At 36.7% G+C, this 20,609-nt stretch overlaps 1 protein-coding gene across 1 annotated transcript; it reads left to right on the top strand.

Annotated features, from left to right (window-relative positions):
* The first annotated feature begins 731 nt into the window (after positions 1-731).
* On the top strand, positions 732-19,825 carry LOC132550653 (actin-like). The gene is made up of 2 exons (XM_060214745.1): positions 732-911; positions 18,899-19,825. The coding sequence occupies exons 1-2, from the start codon at positions 732-734 to the stop codon at positions 19,823-19,825; spliced, it is 1,107 nt and encodes a 368-aa protein (XP_060070728.1).
* The last annotated feature ends 784 nt before the right edge of the window (positions 19,826-20,609 follow it).

Below are 20,609 nucleotides of genomic sequence, written 5' to 3'. Positions count from 1 at the left end.
CTTATTTAAAGAATTTAATATGTTTTCGTGGCGAGCTACCTTGGTTTGTGGACTGTGATCTCCGTCTTTAACATTATCCCGAATTTGTGTCTATCGATTGTTTGTGAAAATAAAGAAGATATATATATAGTCGAACTTGGTTAACATGTAAAAAAGCTCAGAGGAGATGGTATCCGACATAAAACATGATGTAAAACAAATAGAAACAACACATAAAATACACCGCAGTGTAAAACAAGGTATATTTAGTGTAAATGTGACCCGGCTTGGCATACAGAAATGGTAGCAATCTATAATAATTGTGGTTATTATCTCAGATTTATCTATATTCTATATAGTCAGGCATCAACATCTTGCAAAGGTCACCAGAAAAGGGCATGGTATATCGCGTTGCAGGTTGCGATTCAGAAGCGAATCTACATACACAAATGTTAACACGATAACTCCTGTGACGGACTGTACTAGCATATGTGTTATACGTTCCTGTCTTAAAACTGTCATTACACGACCAGTCCACGTATTTTTTTCTTTCTTTTTCAAAATAAGATCTTAAGCAAGACTTTATTTTATGCAGTACTTTATAATATCTGTTCCTATGCTCCGGAAATTTATCACGTGTCCTTAGCGGAAGTAGAATCTGTACATATGAGTCATAGCTAAAAATGTAAACAAAATAAAATATAAGCTGTTGTGCACATTGGTGCGCTTATATTCTACAACAGCTGGATAACATGGACCTGTCGGCTCTCGTTTTAGATCAGAGTGGTGACATACTGGTCCAACCCACCCTGGACAGCAGGAAAAGTGTTGTCATCGACCTGGGAACCAGATATACGAAAGTGGGTTTTGCAGAGGAGCAGGCTCCATGCAGTGTGTTCCCCACAGCGGAAGCTCAGTGGCATTCCCAACAGGTATATTTATAATTTATTTGTAGAACGACATTCAATCCCTTTTTACTTATGGGTGGTTTTAAGTCATAGTGAATTTTGTATCAAGGGCTATCAATGATGTGACTGAGTCCGAGTGTCGACCTGTTGTGGTTTGACCTTCTATACATGTACAATTTTTTACACATATATGTACTTAGTACAGTAACAATTTGTTTTGATACAGAATCGTATAAAACAGCATTATCGATATTACAGGCCTACATTTTACATGTTAACACTTCTAATGTACGGGTTCCCATTATCTTCTTGGAACAACAGTTTATTACTATCATTAATTTATTTCATTCACACATCGCGAAAAGTATGTAATGACTTGAGCAAGTCTAATCACATTCTATACACTTGTAGCCGGGTCGATGTCTGTGTACCCGAGTCAGACACGATATGACCCAGTTAACAGACAGGTCTGACAAGCTATGTACACAGACGGGTATATACATTGTACATGTAGTATCTTCATGAGCGCGTTGTAACAGATCATAAAATTATATTTGCAGCACGTCACACGCATTTGATTTTACGATAAAATAAAAACGATAGGTTATATTCACAACCTGTCCTTACCTACATAGTCAGCTGATCAGGTATCGTCTCAACAAAAACATCTCATTTCACAGTCGCGTACTTAAGTGGACACGTGAATCAATGCTAAAAATGGAACTATTACGTATATTACTCTGTGTTATTATCTAACTTTTTTCTGTTGCTATGGAAAGATAATTCATCTTTTAAGGATTGTCCAGATGTCATGTGACAGATCTCAAAATAGAAAATGGTTCGATGAATTTCGAAATAACATTCTGTCTGTAACAATCGTCAATTTAAAACGTTGTCAAAACCTTTTATTTCCTATCAAAGAACTTAAGTTCAATGTGATATGGTAAAGGTCACTATTTAGCCCGAAGTTGATATTTGTTGTCACAATCTCACCCTTAACAGAGACATGCATAAGCATTTCCAGTCGATATAACATTTAAACTTGTATAATAAACTATATCATGTAGCATATAGCAGATATATGCCACAGAGAAATTTACTTTAAAATAATTCGTGATGTTTTATATAATACAAAGATACCATTGTAATCATCGCATAGATTTCTACCTATTCCCTACAAAAAGAATACAGAATAGAGCGTGCGGTTAGAAGACATATGAGGACATGGGGCTAGAGGTCACGGGGCTAGAGGTCACGGGGTTAGATCTAAAGCGATGTTTTTACCAGGCGTTATCGCCATGTGAACGACTGTGGTCTCATTGCAGTAGCTGGTTGCCATTTCATTGAACACCATGTGGCTTGCCGCTCGCTACCCAAGACAGTTGTAGTATCTCAACCAGGTATATAACAATGATTGTGCAAAAGACTCACAAGTGAATAACGCCTTTGAACGATTTAGAGTTAGATAAAGTAGAGCCAAACAATGAATTAAACTCAATCATAGAAATGTTTCGTCCTTCTAGCACTCGCCAGTGATGGTAAGGACCCAAATTTTGAAGCCTAAGAGACGACTGAGGAAAATCCAAAGTGATCGAAAGAAAAGTCAAAATCTAAACGGCTAGAGGCATCAACCCCCAGAAGTAAATAAAATCCGAAAATTATCAGATAATTTTAGAACAGCGTCGAATACGTGTGTATACCATGCATGTTAAGCCAGCAGTGGCAAGTCCGTGATACAATGTCATGGAACAATTTGTTAACGGGATATTTTCTTAGTCTAAGCGATGCAATTTACCAGGGTACATAAAAAGTTACACATGTAGAAAAAATAAGACAGTGAGGTAACAACTATTGGTTGTGTTGGAACGTGACCGGTAATGTACAGGTGTGAACCACACAGGCCATTCTACTACAGTATTGAACACGTACTGAAATATGAACCATTGTATGTTTGTCTTTTCTGAATGAATACAAACATGTGACGCATAAGTATTATAACAACCTAGTAAGGATGGTCGGCGCGAGCAATGACACATATCTAAAAATAACAATGGTGCCGGAAGGTATTACGACATGTATTTTATTACACGAATTGTTTAAAGTTACATGTACTTTATTTCCCTAGACTTTTTCACAGCCTATATGGAAGTACAACTTCACAAATTTTACTTGTGTATATCTTTTTTGTCAAAAGAGAATTTGAACTCGACATTTGAGAAATCGTGATAATTGCAGTGAAAACAAAAATGTCTCGCAACGACGTAAGTAGTAAACACCACTGTGCCTTTTGCTGTGTGACATACGACCAATTAGCACACGTGTGATTTTCGTTATTAATGGACACCACAGTTCCTTTCGGCATGGGACTGACGACCAATTAGCACACGTGTGATTTTCGTTATTAATGGACACCACAGTTCCTTTTGCTGTGTGACTGACGACCAATTAGCACACGTGTGATTTTCGTTATTAATGGACACCACAGTTCCTTTTGCTGTGTGACTGACGACCAATTAGCACACGTGTGATTTTCGTTATTAATGGACACCACAGTTCCTTTCGGCATGTGACTGACGACCAATTAGCACACGTGTGATTTTCGTTATTAATGGACACCACAGTTCCTTTCGCTGTGTGACAGACGACCAATTAGCACACATGTATTTTTCGTTAATAGATAGACACCGCTGTTCCTTTCGCCGTGTGACTGACGACCAATTAGCACACGTTTGATTTTCGTTAATAGATAGACACCACTGTTCCTTTCGCCGTGTGACTGACGACCAATTAGCACACGTTTGATTTTCGTTAATAGATAGGTACCGCTGTTCCTTTCGCCGTGTGACTGACGACCAATTAGCACACGTGTGATTTTCGTTAATAGATAGACACCACTGTTCCTTTCGCCGTGTGACTGACGACCAATTAGCACACGTTTGATTTTCGTTAATAGATAGACACCGCTGTTCCTTTCGCCGTGTGACTGACGACCAATTAGTACACGTGTGATTTTCGTTATTAATGGACACCACAGTTCCTTTCGCCGTGTGACTGACGACCAATTAGCACACGTGTGATTTTCGTTATTAATGGACACCACTGTGCCTTTTGCTGTGTGACATACGACCAATTAGCACACGTGTGATTTTCGTTAATAGATACACACCACTGTTCCTTTCGCCGTGTGACTGACGACCAATTAGCACACGTTTGATTTTCGTTAATAGATAGACACCACTGTTCCTTTCGCCGTATGACTGACGACCAATTAGCACACGTGTGATTTTCGTTAATAGATAGACACCACTGTTCCTTTCGCCGTGTGACTGACGACCAATTAGCACACGTTTTGTTATATATGTAGTTATATTGATACATTACAATGATTTACACCTGGAATTCAGTAGAAGACCATTTTTGTTTTGTTGCATTCATAAGAAGTCTTTTTATTTCTTATTCTTGATGTTTTTAATGGTGATAGTTTGAATACTGATCATGCTAAATAGCACCAAATTACTGCATAATGTTGTTTAATTAAATGCTTGGCTCTTCTTTATCTAACCCTAAATTTGTACCAAATGGTTCTATTCATTTGTACTTTTTGTACAATCTTTGACATAGCAGGTGGTAAACACTGACTTTAAAGTTCATGGCGTTTGTCGTAACCTGCATGTCACGTTTTAATTCATTTAAATAATGGCACCTTTAAGAATATACACATGCACACTTACGTTATGGATTATTTGGTGAATATTCATTTTATGTCAGATGACTTTGAAAGTAGGTAAATGTGACTCGTTTAATAACTAGGTAGACATTTTGTTAATGTTATAACCCTTGGCCTGTTTGTCATTCGGAGTATTTGAGGTAAAAAAATGAAACAATAAAGCATCAACTTAAATATGTCTTAGTTGCATACATCTATAGAATTTATTGACCATGTCATTACCGGGGAAAAGAACATTGTTGGCACAGATCCCTAAACATGTGTAACCCTGTCCCTAAACTTGTGTAACCCTGTCCCTAAACTTGTGTAACCCTGTCCCTAAACTTGTGTAACCCTGTCCCTACCCTGTCCCTAAACTTGTGTAACCCTGTCCCTAAACATGTGTAACCCTGTCCCTAAACATGTGTAACCCTGTCCCTTAATATGTGTAACCCTGTCCCTAAACTTGTGTAACCCTGTCCCTAAACTTGTGTAACCCTGTCCCTAAACTTGTGTAACCCTGTCCCTAAACATGTGTAACCCTGTCCCTTAATATGTGTAACCCTGTCCCTTAACTTATGTAACCCTGGTAAAATACTAGCCGCAATATACCACTCGAATAGAGAGAACTTCTCTCTAGCCTCGATTGGTTGAGCGTCAGACAAGTAAACCAGGGGTCCCGGGTTCGATTCCTAGCGGAGGCATTGAAATAACATTCAAATGTTACACATGTATTACAGGTCTAAATTAGATTCGACAGCAGATAATACGTACAGTAGATACTTCCATACAAACAGTACAGTGTTAAGTCTCGCTGTTGGAGTATGTTATATGATAACTCGAGTGGTAACTTACACACACACACAACGATACAACATTCAACACGATCTATCCATGCGACTCTTAATTAATATATGATTGTCTAACACAGAGATGACAAGGATGTTATCAAGAGCATTTCATAAATATGTTAAGAGATGAAAGTGACACGTTCTAGTGTGTTGTCTTGTGTGAAGCGAGCGTTTAAAGGGTACACCATATTGTTACCTCTAATACGATATCTATTTAGCATGGACAGTCTGGCATCGTCTTAAAACCGCTCGGTAATACTAGCCTTCAAATCAAAATATTTCAGGTTGCAGGAAACAGTTATTCTGTATATATACGTCAGAGATTCCCAGTAAGGCTATAAATGACCGAGAAAGGGCATTTTTGCATTTTATCAGAAATTATAGATCATGTTCGAGATATACATGTATAGCAGTTTGGTTATGAAAAACATATCCTTACATATAATTGTATATTTATAAACTACATAACAAAATCATTAATAGTAGAGAGATAAAATTGTGTTAATAAAAAAATTACCCTGATTTCTGACGTGATTGCCATGGTTACCAACACAAAAAATGCTAAAAATACTACTAATTCAAACTTAACGCTGTAACTTTATAGAAGAAATTTGTTTCTGGACACCTGTCTTAAAATTAACAACACTGTCATGGTAACAAACTACTTACATTTCAGCAAATTCCAACTCGGAAATCCTTAACACCATGACCACGTGTAAACACTAAGGAAACTTCACTCCCTGTAAAGCTAGTTTTCGGTTTGTAGACACAGATTCGAGACAGCCCAAATAGTAATCCCCAACAAAATGCAAAAATATTATTCTGAAAAATATGAAACCCTTTATTGTCCACTTCAACGTGACAAGACCAGGTTTAACAGTTTATTTTTCATTTTTTCTATCTTAATTAAAACCTTTATAATGGGGTAATCTAATGAACAAATCACCACTCATGTGTACTGCTCCCTCAGAGGATATGATCTCTAGAAAATGTAGAACATTTACAATTAACACAGAGTTCTTTTGTACCAATACATTTTTGTATTCCTATTTTGTATTTCTAGATAACTTGTTCTATAGATGTTGTGATATAGCCTCTGTAAGACAAGAGAACTTTAAATTATCTTACACAATACTGTACAGTTTATCATGTTTTAACAGAAAGAGACATTGAAGGTTAAAGTAAAAAGTGTTTTGTAACAAACTAACAACATTGTTCAAGTTAATGATTTTTACCCTTTTTCAAGACCACACGGGTCAAAAGTTTTCATATTGTCAATTATCTTCTCCATGACAAAAAGTCACCAGGGCTATAGAAGTGCTATCATTTTATGAAAAGTTTTCATTGTGTTGAAGTGAATTCCCTTGATCCTCTGTCAAAACACAGGCCATTATGTTCTGGTCTGCTCTTGAAAGCTGCAAAAGGATAAACAATACAGGTCCTTTCGGCCTCTTTTTTGAAAATTCCATCTCTTAGTTAAATACGGATTCCTTTTTAACTACATGTTTACATACCTGTACCAGTATTATTAATGTAAGTTGTATATAGTATGGATATTGTACTTTACAGACTTATTGATATTGACCATGTGCAGTACTTGTGTTTAACTTACGACCATACTTAACTACAAGCAATGTAACAATATATTGAATCATAATATTTTTCATTGAAACAAAAAAAAAAAAAAAAAAAAGAAGGATGTAAAGAAGAAAGGAGGATAGGTGAGGAAGGAAGAAGGGAATATATAGTACAAAGGAAGAAATGCAGAAACTAGCCAAATCGCCCAGAGGCATCAATAAATTTTTGAACAGCTCTAGCTAAAAGTGAGTTTTCAGCTGAACTTAGTCGTACGTCTCCATTTAAAAGTACATCTATCGAGATATCACCCTGATACCACGACAGTTCGGTGAACAGTGTGTTACGAATTTGAATGTAGTTCGAACAATGAATTAAATAATGAAAGGAATCTTCAGAGGGATGTCCGCAGGAGCAAGATGCTGAGTTCATGAGATTGGCTCTGAATAGGTCATATTTGAGTGAGCTTGCCCTATTTCTTAAACGACAATGAAGAATATTCAGTTGACGGGGCCCATATGATAGGAAACACGATTTAAGCTTGTTGGAGTTTTTTGGACGTAGTTTGGTTTTAAACAATTTTAGTGAACCAGCCGTTTTTAAAGATTCATCTAATCTATTCCAGAGTTCAGTTGTAGAAGGAAAAAAAGAGTTACACATAGATTGAAGACGATAAGTTGGTTGTCGTAACTGATCTGCATTTCGTAAGTCATACCTAGTGAGATTACCAATATGTTCAGGGATAAAGTCAGTGAGGAAAGATGGTGCGATCCCATTAATTATATTATAAAAAAGAGATAACTTGCGATGTTGACGTCGTAATTTAAGTTCTTCCCAGCCCGTTTCATTTAGTAGAAAGTCAGATCTAGTATAAATGGGTAAACCAGTCACAATTCGGGCTGCCTCTAATTGAATTTTTTCAATATTTGATGACATATTAACTCCACAATTATCCCAAACTTCACAGGCGTATTCTAATAATGGCCTTATGTATGTGATACATTTTTTCTAAAGTGTGCCTGTTTAGAATTAATTTTAACCTACGTAAAGTTGCTATATATTTAGATACCTTTTTAATAACTTCTTCTACGTGTTTATTCCATGATCCATCATTACTCAGTATGACTCCTAAATGTTTGTGATGATCTGTAAGTTCTATATAAGTATTATGAAAAATAAATTGTGGTTGGTGATCAGGTCGTGTGTTAGATATTATCATTATTTCTGTTTTGTGTGGATTAAAAGACATTAGCCAGTCTTTCGACCATTTTTCTAATTTTCTCAGATCACTATCAACTGCTATTTCTATGTCTGCTATATTACGAGAAGAGTAGGAGAGTGATGTGTCATCTGCAAACAAGCGTGATAAAGATGTAAGTTCTGTGTAGATATCATTTATATAGATTAGAAAAAGTAGAGGCCCTAGAACAGAACCTTGAGGAACTCCTGCAGAGGTATTCATAACAGTAGAGCGAGAATCATTTATAAAGACAGATTGAGTTCTATTGGAAAGATAACTTGAAAGCCATTGAAGAAGTTTACCATTAATTCCATGTTTTTCTAATTTATAAAGAAGACCAATATGCCAAACCCTGTCGAATGCCTTAGAAAAATCACAAAAGACAAATGCAGTATGCTCATATTTTTCTAAACTATGTTGGAGGGTATGATACAACTCGATAAGTTGATGCGTGCAAGAATGATTTGGCAAGAAACCTGACTGGAATTTGTAGACAAGACTGTTGTCAAAAAGGAAGTTATATATGTGTTTGTATATCACACGTTCAAAACGTTTACCGATACAATTAAGAAGAGATATGGGTCTGTAATTTGACACTTTGTTGTGATCACCCGATTTGAAGATAGGCATTACACTAGCAAATTTCCATTTATCGGGATATGAGCCTTTGGAAAGAGAAAAATTAAAAATAATAGAAAGGGGTAAGGAAATTTCTTTGGAAATAAATTTCAACATTTTATGACTAATCCCATCTGGACCTGAAGCTTTATTTACATTTAATGAGTGAATTACATCTTCAATTTCATTTTGTGAAATAATGAGATCAGAAAGAGTAGAATTAGTTCTTTTCTTGAAGTGAGGTACAGACTTATCATTATCAGAAAGTGAAGATATGGAAGAAAAAAAGTTGTTTAAGAGGTCACACTTGTCTTTGTCATTAAAAATATATTCATGTGATTTTTCATCGTAGAGTGGGGGTATTTCAACATTTTTCTTTCCTTTCATCAATAGACGCAAGAGTTTCCAATAAGTTTTAGGTTCAGATTTACTTTTATCGATAATAGTATCAATATTTTCATAAAAAAATTCTTTGGCCCGTTTAATCATATTATTAGCCTTATTTCTTGCAGTTTTATATTTGTTCTTATTAAAGTTACTACCTCTTCGAATATATTGTTTTTTAATCTATCCCTTATTCTAATTTGATGACGTACAGAGTTGCTCATCCAGGGTTTATCATGAGTACGTAATTGAACTCCCTTAAAAGGAATACAGGTGTTTGCAGCAATTAAAATATTGGTAGTTAAAAATTCGCACATATCATTTACATCATTTAACTCATTCAAAGCGTGATTCCATGGAATATCAGAAATAAATTTCCTAAGTCCGTCAGTGTCAGTTCTATTATATAACCAGACCTTTCTTTTGACCACTTTGTTTATAACATTAGGTACATCATAAATAACAAAGACAGCATCATGATCACTAATAGATCTATCGATAGTTATAACCTCCGAGTAGAGAATATTCACGCTGTCACTAATTAAAATTGGATCCAATAAAGAAGAAGATTCAGCCGTGACTCTGGTAGGTTCTGTAATAATATTTTTTAAGTTGTAAGATGTAAATATGGTAGAAGGTTCACCTCGGAGAGGTTTAAGAAAGTCTATATTAAGATCTCCCAATAGAATAACATTATTTGTGAGTTCAAAAGCCCGATCAAGAGAGAAATTTATACGTTGCCACAGCCCGTTCAAATTACTTGTATTAGGAGGTCTATATAAATTACCAATAACAAAAATTTTACCTTTAAAAACAAATTGAGCCCATATAATTTCATCGTTAAGACATTCAAGATCAATTAGACGTTTTGCAACTAAAGAAGAAGAATAGTACATTATTACACCACCTCCAAACATATTTCTATCTTTTCTAAAGGGTTCCTTACAAAAACCATCTATTATAATTTGATCATTAGAAACAGTATTATCAAGATGTGTTTCTGTCAGACAAAGGACATCTATGTCATCAGTCAGTGTTTGGATATACTAAAGTAATCAAGTTTGTTTCTCAAGCTTCTGATATTTAAGTGCAGAATATTTAATGAGTGGATGATGGAACTGTTGTTTGATTTAGGACCGGGATTGGGATGGATATCCCCAGCAATAGCCAAAAGAATATAGATAAGAATTGCTATGTTTGAATTTGGAGTAGACATTTGTACAAACGTAAGGAACAAGGTAAAAATCCAACATCTAATGTTAGTAATAAATATGCATGATAATGCATCGAATGAAGTTTTTGAAAAGTGGAAACTGATTAGAACTGTCGATAATTTAGAGTAAAAACTACCTATGGCGGCCCTCCATGCACACAAATCATTACCCACTACGGCGGATAATGAATGTGTGCTTGTCTGGCCGCCATAGACAGTGTGCTAATGCCATATATGGGCGATCTGGTAGCTAGTTTGAGAGGGTGATAAGTAGGAAAGACGTAGGGAAGAGAGAAGGGAAGTAAGGAAGAAGGAAGGAAGGTAGGATAAAGAACGAAATATAAAAAGCATGAGACAAGAGGGATATGACGATAGTAAGAGATGTGACCCGAGAGAGAGGTAAAATGAGAGTAAAGCAGAGAGCGTTTGAAAGAACGCAGAGTGAAGAGTCATTGTGAGAAAATGGCTAGAACGTATTCAGGATCGGGGTGACTTAGTGGACAGAAAAGGACAATATGGAATATATATTTACAAAATATTACATTTAGTATACATGAGTCATAACACCTAAATGTAGTAAATATGTCACTATTCATAGATTAATTAATTATGAGGAAGTATTTGATTGAATTGACATTAGGAAAAAATGCACGAACTAAATTTACTATAAGCAAATCCTTATTCTATAAAATCCATATGATTATTTTTGAGGAAGAATAACTGTAAATCACTCTCCAAGTTACCAAGATATTGATACTCTTAAAGGATACAAATTATATACGGTATGTATTGGATATAGAACCATGATAAGTTTGAGCAATGACATCCTGTGGAAAACAAAAGTACCGCAGAGCGGAACTATACAAAATAATCAATCTGAATAAGGTAATATAAAATGGTATTAAGAAAGACCGTGATAAGTTCTAGCAAAAACATCAATGGTTTGTGGAAATTAAACATTTATAAATACAATTGTTACTATGATAGGATACGTGTTGTGTCATACAACAATAGAAACAAGAGTGCCGCACAGCGGAAAAATACGAAATAAATAATCTGATCAAAGTAAAAAAAAAAAAAACATGATTAGATCTAACGAAACATCCCGATTGAGTGATCAGTGGATATCAAACATTAAAGTAATAAATACAATTCTGTGATAGGATACGTGTTGTATCATACAGCAATGGTAGCAATAACCGCACCGCAGAACAGTGCTAAACAATTAATGTGGTTAAAGTAAAATAAATGCGCTTTAGGAAAAACAAGAAAACAGGTTCATGTCGTGTTTGATAAGCCTATAATTGAAATCGGTTTGAAAAGGAAGAGATCTACATGTATTTAAAATTTTCAAGGGGGATAACTCTTGAAAACACACACACAGCACACACACCCTAACTGTAATTTGTACACTTTATAGACTAGCATAAAGCAAATACCCGTGGCCCCATAAATGTAAAATTGACTAGGGAACTACGTAATATGAGAGAACGCAGTAACCCAGTCCTGAAGACTTACCAGGTAATATAGCAGACTTTCAGTATAGAACTGACAAAATATCTAATCTGGACGAAATACCGTACAAGGTAACGAGCTGTGAGCACAGGTAATACAATAATAATATATGTGCAATGTTAAAACTCCTACGTTCAATGTTTGGTAAACGAATAATATGAATTGTTTACATGTGTACTTGTAGTCCCAAATACCATGCTAATAAGATGGGTTTAAATATACCAAACAACGAGATGCAATCCTGAGGCACAGGTTGGTCATTATACCTCAACTCAGTATAATTTAGCAGGATCACGTTATATACGTAATCTCTATTAACTGTTATGGACATGCTATATCAATTATGCATGATGTCAAGACCAAGTTAGTGTTTCAAAGTCTTAACGTACATTCGTCATCGATTTCATGAACGAATCGAATACATATACACACTTTTGACAATGACAGTTATTATGTGATCAAAGTTTCAAAATAGTGCATAAGCAATTCAAAAGAAATAACAAGTCACGGGGAACATAAAAAACTTTGAAATAATTATTGTAATCATAACCCCAGTCCTGTGAAAATAGCGGGATAGTACCGGATGTACGTATTATATTGTAGTAGGGGTACCAGGATATAGCGAGTTACCGGACAACGCCGCAGTAATATAGAATATAAGGTACAGATAGTTTTCGGCAGTATTAGACGTACTAATTAAAATACTGAGGTGACAATTTTGGATTGTAACAGGGGCAGCAACACCTGTAGTAATGATGTAGTTATAACAGTAATAGTACAATTAATATGTGTAAGAGAGGAACGTAGGTAGTACTAAATACCAACAAGTACGCCATAACTTAGACATAAATATATGATGATACCCAACTGCATGTTTCATTTACATTATGTAATCACAATTAATCATTTGATCGCGAATATGTAATTAGTCTGAGGAATACAAACTAAGACATACACACGTGTTGCCAGACTGTACTTACGGTGGGAAGTAAACGAATCATAGTACTAATAATTACGTAGTAGGGATTGTTTATCATAAACACAGTATGTTTTACATTGAATGAGTGTAATAGCAACACTCCCTTGAATGAACCGCCCTGGGCTGATCAAGATGTATACATGCATAAATACAAAAACTTTCACAATTGGAAGTTTAGGAAAACTGGAGATTACACATACATATACACTTTTTTATAATGAGATCTTTATATTCTGTATAAGCTAGAAAACATTATTTGAATATTCTGTATAAGCTAGAAAACATTATTTGATTGTGCCTACAACAGATGTACGCTGATGGTTTAACATTTTTATATTTGACGTATATTTTGTTCAGAAAAAGTTAAGTATTTAATTCAGTGTATAATACATGTAGAATCATTTCTACTGTATCAATTCAGGTACCAACTTTGAACACTTTCGGAGAATCGACTGAAACACATTTTGCTTCACTTTTTAAATAATTCAAAGAGTAGTATCCGACAATTATGTATGGCTTAAAAATTGACAGAAATTATAGAACTTGTAAAAAACGAAAATACTTATTGTTGAAATTTGCAAATTGTTGTTATATAATCAATTATTTAAAATAGTGCATAACGGACAATTGACTCAACCACATTTTGCTACACTTTTTAAATACTGCAAAGAGTAGTAACTGACGATTATGCGTGGCTTAAAAATTGACAGAAATTATAGAACTTGTAAAAAACGAAAATACTTATTGTTGAGATTGGCAATTTGGAGTTTGTGTTCCGTGCCAGTGACTGAATTCCATTGCTGAGCAACAACATCCCATAGCCTCCACAAAGTGGGACAGTCCATAGGTCACTGTGGCCTCGGGATGAGCGCATACACAAGAATTCAGCCATAGGAAAGGTACACACTTAGATATAAAACAGCTTTACTCGTGAAAAACAAGTAACAAACATATCGGAGATTTATGGTCATGTCACTTTGTCGGCTAGTTGAATCTACAACCAGGATTAGCACAGATAATTTCTAGATGGTATGGGATTAAAAAAAATAAATGAAAGTCTGCATTGGTTTAGGTAACACTCAATGGTAAACATGATATGGATATACATGTTTGTCAGTCAGTCACTACCAGTAAGTTTTAACGATTACTGATCAGAGTTGGGCACTAACAGGTACCCTAGGCGAGTAGACATAATTGGGAACCACATTCGATATTTCGGACAGATTTTTGATTTGCACTTTTGGGGAGTCTGTGTCTTTCTTCACAAAGATCCTACCGTCACGTGTTCTGAAAGATGCTATTTTTGTTTGTTAAGTTCATTAACAATGGTCTGGCGCTTTTTGGTCAGGGCTTCAACTACGAGAGTTTTATCCGGATTATGGCGGAGATTACCGTTTGCCTCAAAAACACGCTGACGGTCATAATACCTTACGAAACGCACAATTACGTTCACATTCTGATTTTTAATTTGGCCCAAGATGTGACATCTAGAGATAGCGTTGGAGGGAACTTTGACTTTCAAGAACCTTTCACAGATAGAAAGGACAGCAGCCAAAGCATCGAATGATTGGTTGGTTTGGTTAGGTGGTACTGGCACGTTAAGGAACTTCAGGCATGTTCTTCAGGAATATTGCTCTTGTTCTTCAACTGCATTTTGGAGATCAACCTTTGATTGTTCAAGGTCCTCGATTTTGGATTTCAACGATTCTATGGCTGCTTCCTGCATTGAAATTTTGTCAATTAAATCGTCGCTCATAGGACCATAGGAGTGACATTGCGAAATGGCGTCCTTAATCAGGGCACCGTCACTGATAAGGGTTGTCACGTGTTTTTCAATAATAGGATGAAGTTCATCCATGAGTGTTTTTTGGATGATTGACGCAACTATGTCAGCTACCGGGTGGATGATGGTCTGAATGAGATGATTAACGAATGTTGGAGACGATATAGCTTTATAAATAGAGTCAGTAATAGCAGAAGATGGAGCCGGGCTTTTCTGGAGAAGGGGTTTCTTGGAGTCTTTTTGTGCGGAATTGTCAGGTGATATTTCAAAAAGAAATCTTTTTCTAGCTTCACTATCAAATAGAGGTGACGAAAACAACACAGCCTGTTCATGTGTTATCGACCCAGGGTTAACAAAGGTCATGCCTGTAGGCTGTGCAAAGGTAGAAGTAACGTCGCTACGGTTTGATGCGTTTACCTGAGTGACCGAGACGTCAGCCTGCACGTGGGTTTCACCTGTGTCGCCCATTGTTGATTACACAAATCCAGATAATGAAATGTCTAAAAATTGCTAAAATTGCAAAACTGCCTGCTCAAAAGTCAAATGGAAAACATCAAACGACTCACTGACTCAGGCACAAAACGTGTATCCAACAGGATAATTTCCAATTGTCCACAAATATAGGTAATTTTGGATAAGTATGCACCCCGATCCAACACACGTCCGCTCAGGTCATCGAACACATCTCACATCTTAAATATGTATGTTTTATTTCCGTTAGAGCTAACTTAATTAACCCAGTGTCTCCAGGAACTTGATCCGTCTGTCTGTTTCTGGCCAAATTGTCTTCTCCCGATTTCTTCACAACCCTTTGACGTAGGTTAAAGATGTTTGCTTTGTAGATTCTTGGATAAAAAAAAAGTTGGAAAAGATATAACATAGACACCATGTCTAGTTTACAGGAGTAATCTTATATAATTTAGTCTCTCAAGGTGTTCTGATGACTGCCAGATAAAAAGGCTTGAATCCATAGATAAAGGATATTGTCTTTTTTTCTTTTCAGTGAAATGGATGTTGACGATAAACTTTACCCAGAGACTTACATACATTTATAACTACAAATCAAAGATTAAAAGCAATTGCTATAGCAAATATTCAAGGTCGTATGGATCATATTCGTCCTCAAATTACGAACAAACTTGTATCAAAGGGTTTCAAAAAATGCAGGTTAATAAAAATTATAGGGAAGTTTTACGGTCGTCATAGTGATCTCATTGGGAAATGATATATTTCTGTGTGTGTTATGAAGCCGGACGTATTTGATGTTCGTTAGTTTGCCTGTTGGTTCTGTTGTACGATATGAAGCTGGACGTGTTTGATGCTCGTTAGTTTACCTGTTGGTTCCGTTGTACGATATAAAGCTGGGCGTATTTGATGCTCGTTAGTTTGCCTGTTGGTTCTGTTGTACGATATGAAGCTGGACGTGTTTGAAGCTCGTTAGTGTGCCTGGTGGTTCCGTTGTACGATATGAAGCTGGACGTGTTTGATGCTCCTTTGTTTGCCTGTTGGTTCCGTTGTTGTATACCTTGATCTCATTTGAAAACGTGACGTTACTTACTTGGATTGACCAAGGTTTACATGGCGTCGAAGAAGCATAGGACGCTTATCCTTCCGGAACGTCTGATCTTATTCACCGTGTACCTTTTTTTGCAGAAGCTTCCATGTAAATCTTTCTTTTGTTCATGTTTTGTCCTACTTTTATGGAATCTGAGTTTGAATTATGTTGATATGCTTTTTTTTCCAAACACTCCTATGATATCTCTTGATTATCAACCAAATGTTTTCTTCTTTAAAGCATTCTGATGGTGTCTTCTTATTTACTACAAGACCTAGCACATTTAAAACAGTGGATATAATCTTATTTATAGCTTTGCGAACAAATATGAGAAAGTCTGAAGAAAGATATGTTTAGAATCTCTAACTTGTAGATAACTATATTTTGCCTCCAGACTAAACATTTGTAGATGTTTGTTAAAGTTCATTAATCATGATAAAGGATGATTCGATAACTAGACAGCCAACTACCACTTCTCTCCCTGTTTAACAACACGATAGAATAAAAAAACAGATAAGCTAATTTTATGTCCTAAATGTTTCCTAATTTCTAATTCAAAAACCATTGTGTGATGTACAAAATAAAAAGATACATATGTATATATATATATATATGAATAAATGAATAAAAAAAAACGTCTGCTTACAATACTTTTAGTACTAGAAAAGAGATCCCCGAACCGCTTATGAATTGAGACACAAAATCTCGTGTGTGGTAATTTTGGCAACATAATAGAATATATGCTTTGGAAATTATCCGTGGTATGGTTAATGTACATACAGTTGATAGAACAGAAAATCTTAAAACACAACCAGTAGAAGATTTGAGTGTGACGTTTCCATGACTACACAGTCACCTTCATCTTTTATCACAACCAGTAGAAGATTAGAGTGTGACGTTTCCATGACTACACAGTCACCTTCATCTTTTAACACAACCAGTAGAAGATTAGAGTGTGACGTTTCGGTGACTACACGGTCACCTTCATCTTTTAACACAACCAGTAGAAGGTTAGAGTGTTACGTTTCGGTGACTACACGGTCACCTTCATCTTTTAACACAACCAGTAGAAGGTTAGAGTGTGACGTTTCGGTGACTACACGGTCACCTTCATCTTTTAACACAACCAGTAGAAGGTTAGAGTGTTACGTTTCGGTGACTACACGGTCACCTTCATCTTTGAACACAACCAATAGAAGATTAGAGTGTGACGTTTCGGTGACTACACGGTCACCTTCATCTTTTAACACAACCAGTAGAAGGTTAGAGTGTTACGTTTCGGTGACTACACGGTCACCTTCATCTTTTAACACAACCAGTAGAAGATTAGAGTGTGACGTTTCGGTGACTACACGGTCACCTTCATCTTTTAACACAACCAGTAGAAGGTTAGAGTGTGACTTTCGATAACTGCACAGTCACCTTCATCTTATAACACAACCAGTAGAAGGTTAGATTGTGACGTTTCGGTGACTACACGGTCACCTTCATCTTTTAACACAACCAGTAGAAGATTAGAGTGTGACGTTTCGGTGACTACACGGTCACCTTCATCTTTTAACACAACCAGTAGAAGGTTAGAGTGTTACGTTTCGGTGACTACACGGTCACCTTCATCTTTTAACACAACCAGTAGAAGGTTAAGAGTGTTACGTTTCGGTGACTACACGGTCACCTTCATCTTTTAACACAACCAGTAGAAGGTTAGAGTGTGACTTTCTATAACTGCACAGTCACCTTCATCTTGTAACACAACCAGTAGAAGGTTAGAGTGTGACGTTTCGATAACCACACGGTCACCTTCATCTTATAACACAACCAGTAGAAGGTTAGAGTGTGACGTTTCGATGACGACACGGTCACCTTCATCTTATAACACAACCAGTAGAAGGTTAGATTGTGACGTTTCGGTGACTACACGGTCACCTTCATCAGACAAATGACCAATGTGAAGCATACTAGCACTGATGTACGTGGTGTACGAGATGGTAAGGAATCAACCGACTTTTTCGGCCCTCCTTTTGCAGCTAATTCGACTACAGTACTTTGTTAACATTTAGTGTACTTTTGTTCTGTGATCGTTTTACCATCTCGTCACACTAATTTCTAGGATTATAGAACAGCCATACTAAATATTGACAATGGAAGTTTATTACCACTATTTCTGGATTGATCTTTCTAAGATTTAACATGATAAGTTCCTTTTGGTTCCTAGTTGTGCCCTTTCGATTCCAGATCTTTTTCAGAAAACAAAATGACCGGTAGGTTCCGAATTTTGATTAATACTATGAAATTTTGATCATTCTTTTTCAGAGAAGGACTGGATGAATGTTATTTTCAGTGTAGGTTTCCCTTGGTCCCTTGTGTCCTTTTATATTTGGGATCAGAAAAACAAAATGGTTGACAGGCGGCCATCATTTATTTGATAGCGGAAAATTATCATAGATATTTCTAAGAGCAATTTCGTGTTATTACAAGCAAATAACAGCAACGTGAACTCTTATGGAAGATGCAATTATAATGATGATGATAATAATAATACTGTCCTTCACTGGTATTTGTAAGATAAGAATGCATGTTTGTTTTTTTCAGGGTTCAGAGTATCACGAGTGTACATTTCCAGATGCGACAGAGATGGTATTAGATTACATCTTCAAGGTTAAATTAGGTGTAGACTCCAAGGATCACTCAATATCGGTGGGACAGTCCCTCCCGTACGTACAACAGAACAAGGAGAAACTGTTTGAACTCTTATTTGAGAAATTCCAAGTTCGAAGGGCATTGTTACCGCTTAATAATGCACTCTCCCTGTACAGTACAGGTCAACTGACTGGCCTTGTGACGGAGCTTGGAGCAGGGACAAGTTTTTGTGTACCCATATATGAAGGTTTCCCTACCAAAGGGTTTGTCATGTCTTCAGATGTAACCGGAAACAAACTTACCGAATTTTTCATGAATCTGCTTTCAAAACAAGAACACTCGTTTCTACCTATTACAGACCCAGTGTTAGCCGAGACTGTGAAGGAGTCAGTGTGCTCCGTCGGACCAAACTTGTTTTCGGCACTGTCCGACTCCCCGGATGTAGTGTACACACTCCCAGACGGAACGGAGCTAAATATAGGTAAAGAGAGGTACCAATGTCCGGAAGCCTTGTTTAGTCCGAATCTGATCCCGTGTGTAACCAGAAGTATCCCAGCTGTCATTTGTGAGTGTATTAATAAACTAGATACATTGAGAGGTAAATCGTGTACTACCAGTCTTGTTAAAAACATACTGTTATCTGGCGGAAGTTCAAAGTTCACCAACTTGTGCGAAAGAGTCAAAGTTGAGGTTGATAAGTGTTTAAATGAACCATATGCTTCTCAGTCTAAAGTGACTACACCAACTTGCGGAATGTTCTCCTCGTGGATTGGGGGATCTGTCTTATGTTGTCATAACAACTACAATGAATTGGCTATATCGGCGGAGGAATACCAAGAACACGGAAGTAACGTTAGCAGCCTCAAGTCTATGTTTTAGATCTCTTACGTTATAATTATGTACCTGATATATTGTTTTAAGTCAGATGCGCTAAAGCTTTTGTGTTTCGTCCGTCGTCTTACGCGGCCCGCCGTGCCTAAACTTTCCATTCAGACGACTCCTTCTCTATAAGTTAAAAGCCCAGTGTGCTGATATTGGGCCTGTAGCATGTTGTGTCGAAGGTCACCAAGTTAAAAGCCCAGTGTGCTGATATTGGGCCTGTAGCATGTTGTGTCGAAGGTCACCAAGTTAAAAGCCCAGTGTGCTGATATTGGGCCTGTAGCATGTTGTGTCGAAGGTCACCAAGTTAAAAGCCCAGTGTGCTGATATTGGGCCTGTAGCATGTTGTGTCGAAGGTCACCAAGTTAAAAGCCCAGTGTGCTGATATTGGGCCTGTAGCATGTTGTGTCGAAGGTCACCAAGTTAAAAGCCCAGTGTGCTGATATTGGGCCTGTAGCATGTTGTGTCGAAGGTCACCAAGTTAAAAGCCCAGTGTGCTGATATTGGGCCTGTAGCATGTTGTGTCGAAGGTCACCAAGTTAAAAGCCCAGTGTGCTGATATTGGGCCTGTAGCATGTTGTGTCGAAGGTCACCAAGTTAAAAGCCCAGTGTGCTGATATTGGGCCTGTAGCATGTTGTGTCGAAGGTCACCAAGTTAAAAGCCCAGTGTGCTGATATTGGGCCTGTAGCATGTTGTGTCGAAGGTCACCAAGTTAAAAGCCCAGTGTGCTGATATTGGGTCTGTAGCATGTTGTGTCGAAGGTCACCAAGTTAAAAGCCCAGT

The sequence above is a fragment of the Ylistrum balloti genome, unplaced genomic scaffold (assembly GCF_031769215.1).
Source record: "Ylistrum balloti isolate Yb309-2 unplaced genomic scaffold, AGI_CSIRO_Ybal_v1 Utg370138, whole genome shotgun sequence".
NCBI classification, from domain to species: Eukaryota; Metazoa; Mollusca; class Bivalvia; order Pectinida; family Pectinidae; genus Ylistrum; species Ylistrum balloti.
Note: the sequence above shows the minus strand (reverse complement) of the source record. Positions and strands in the feature narration are given on the sequence as shown.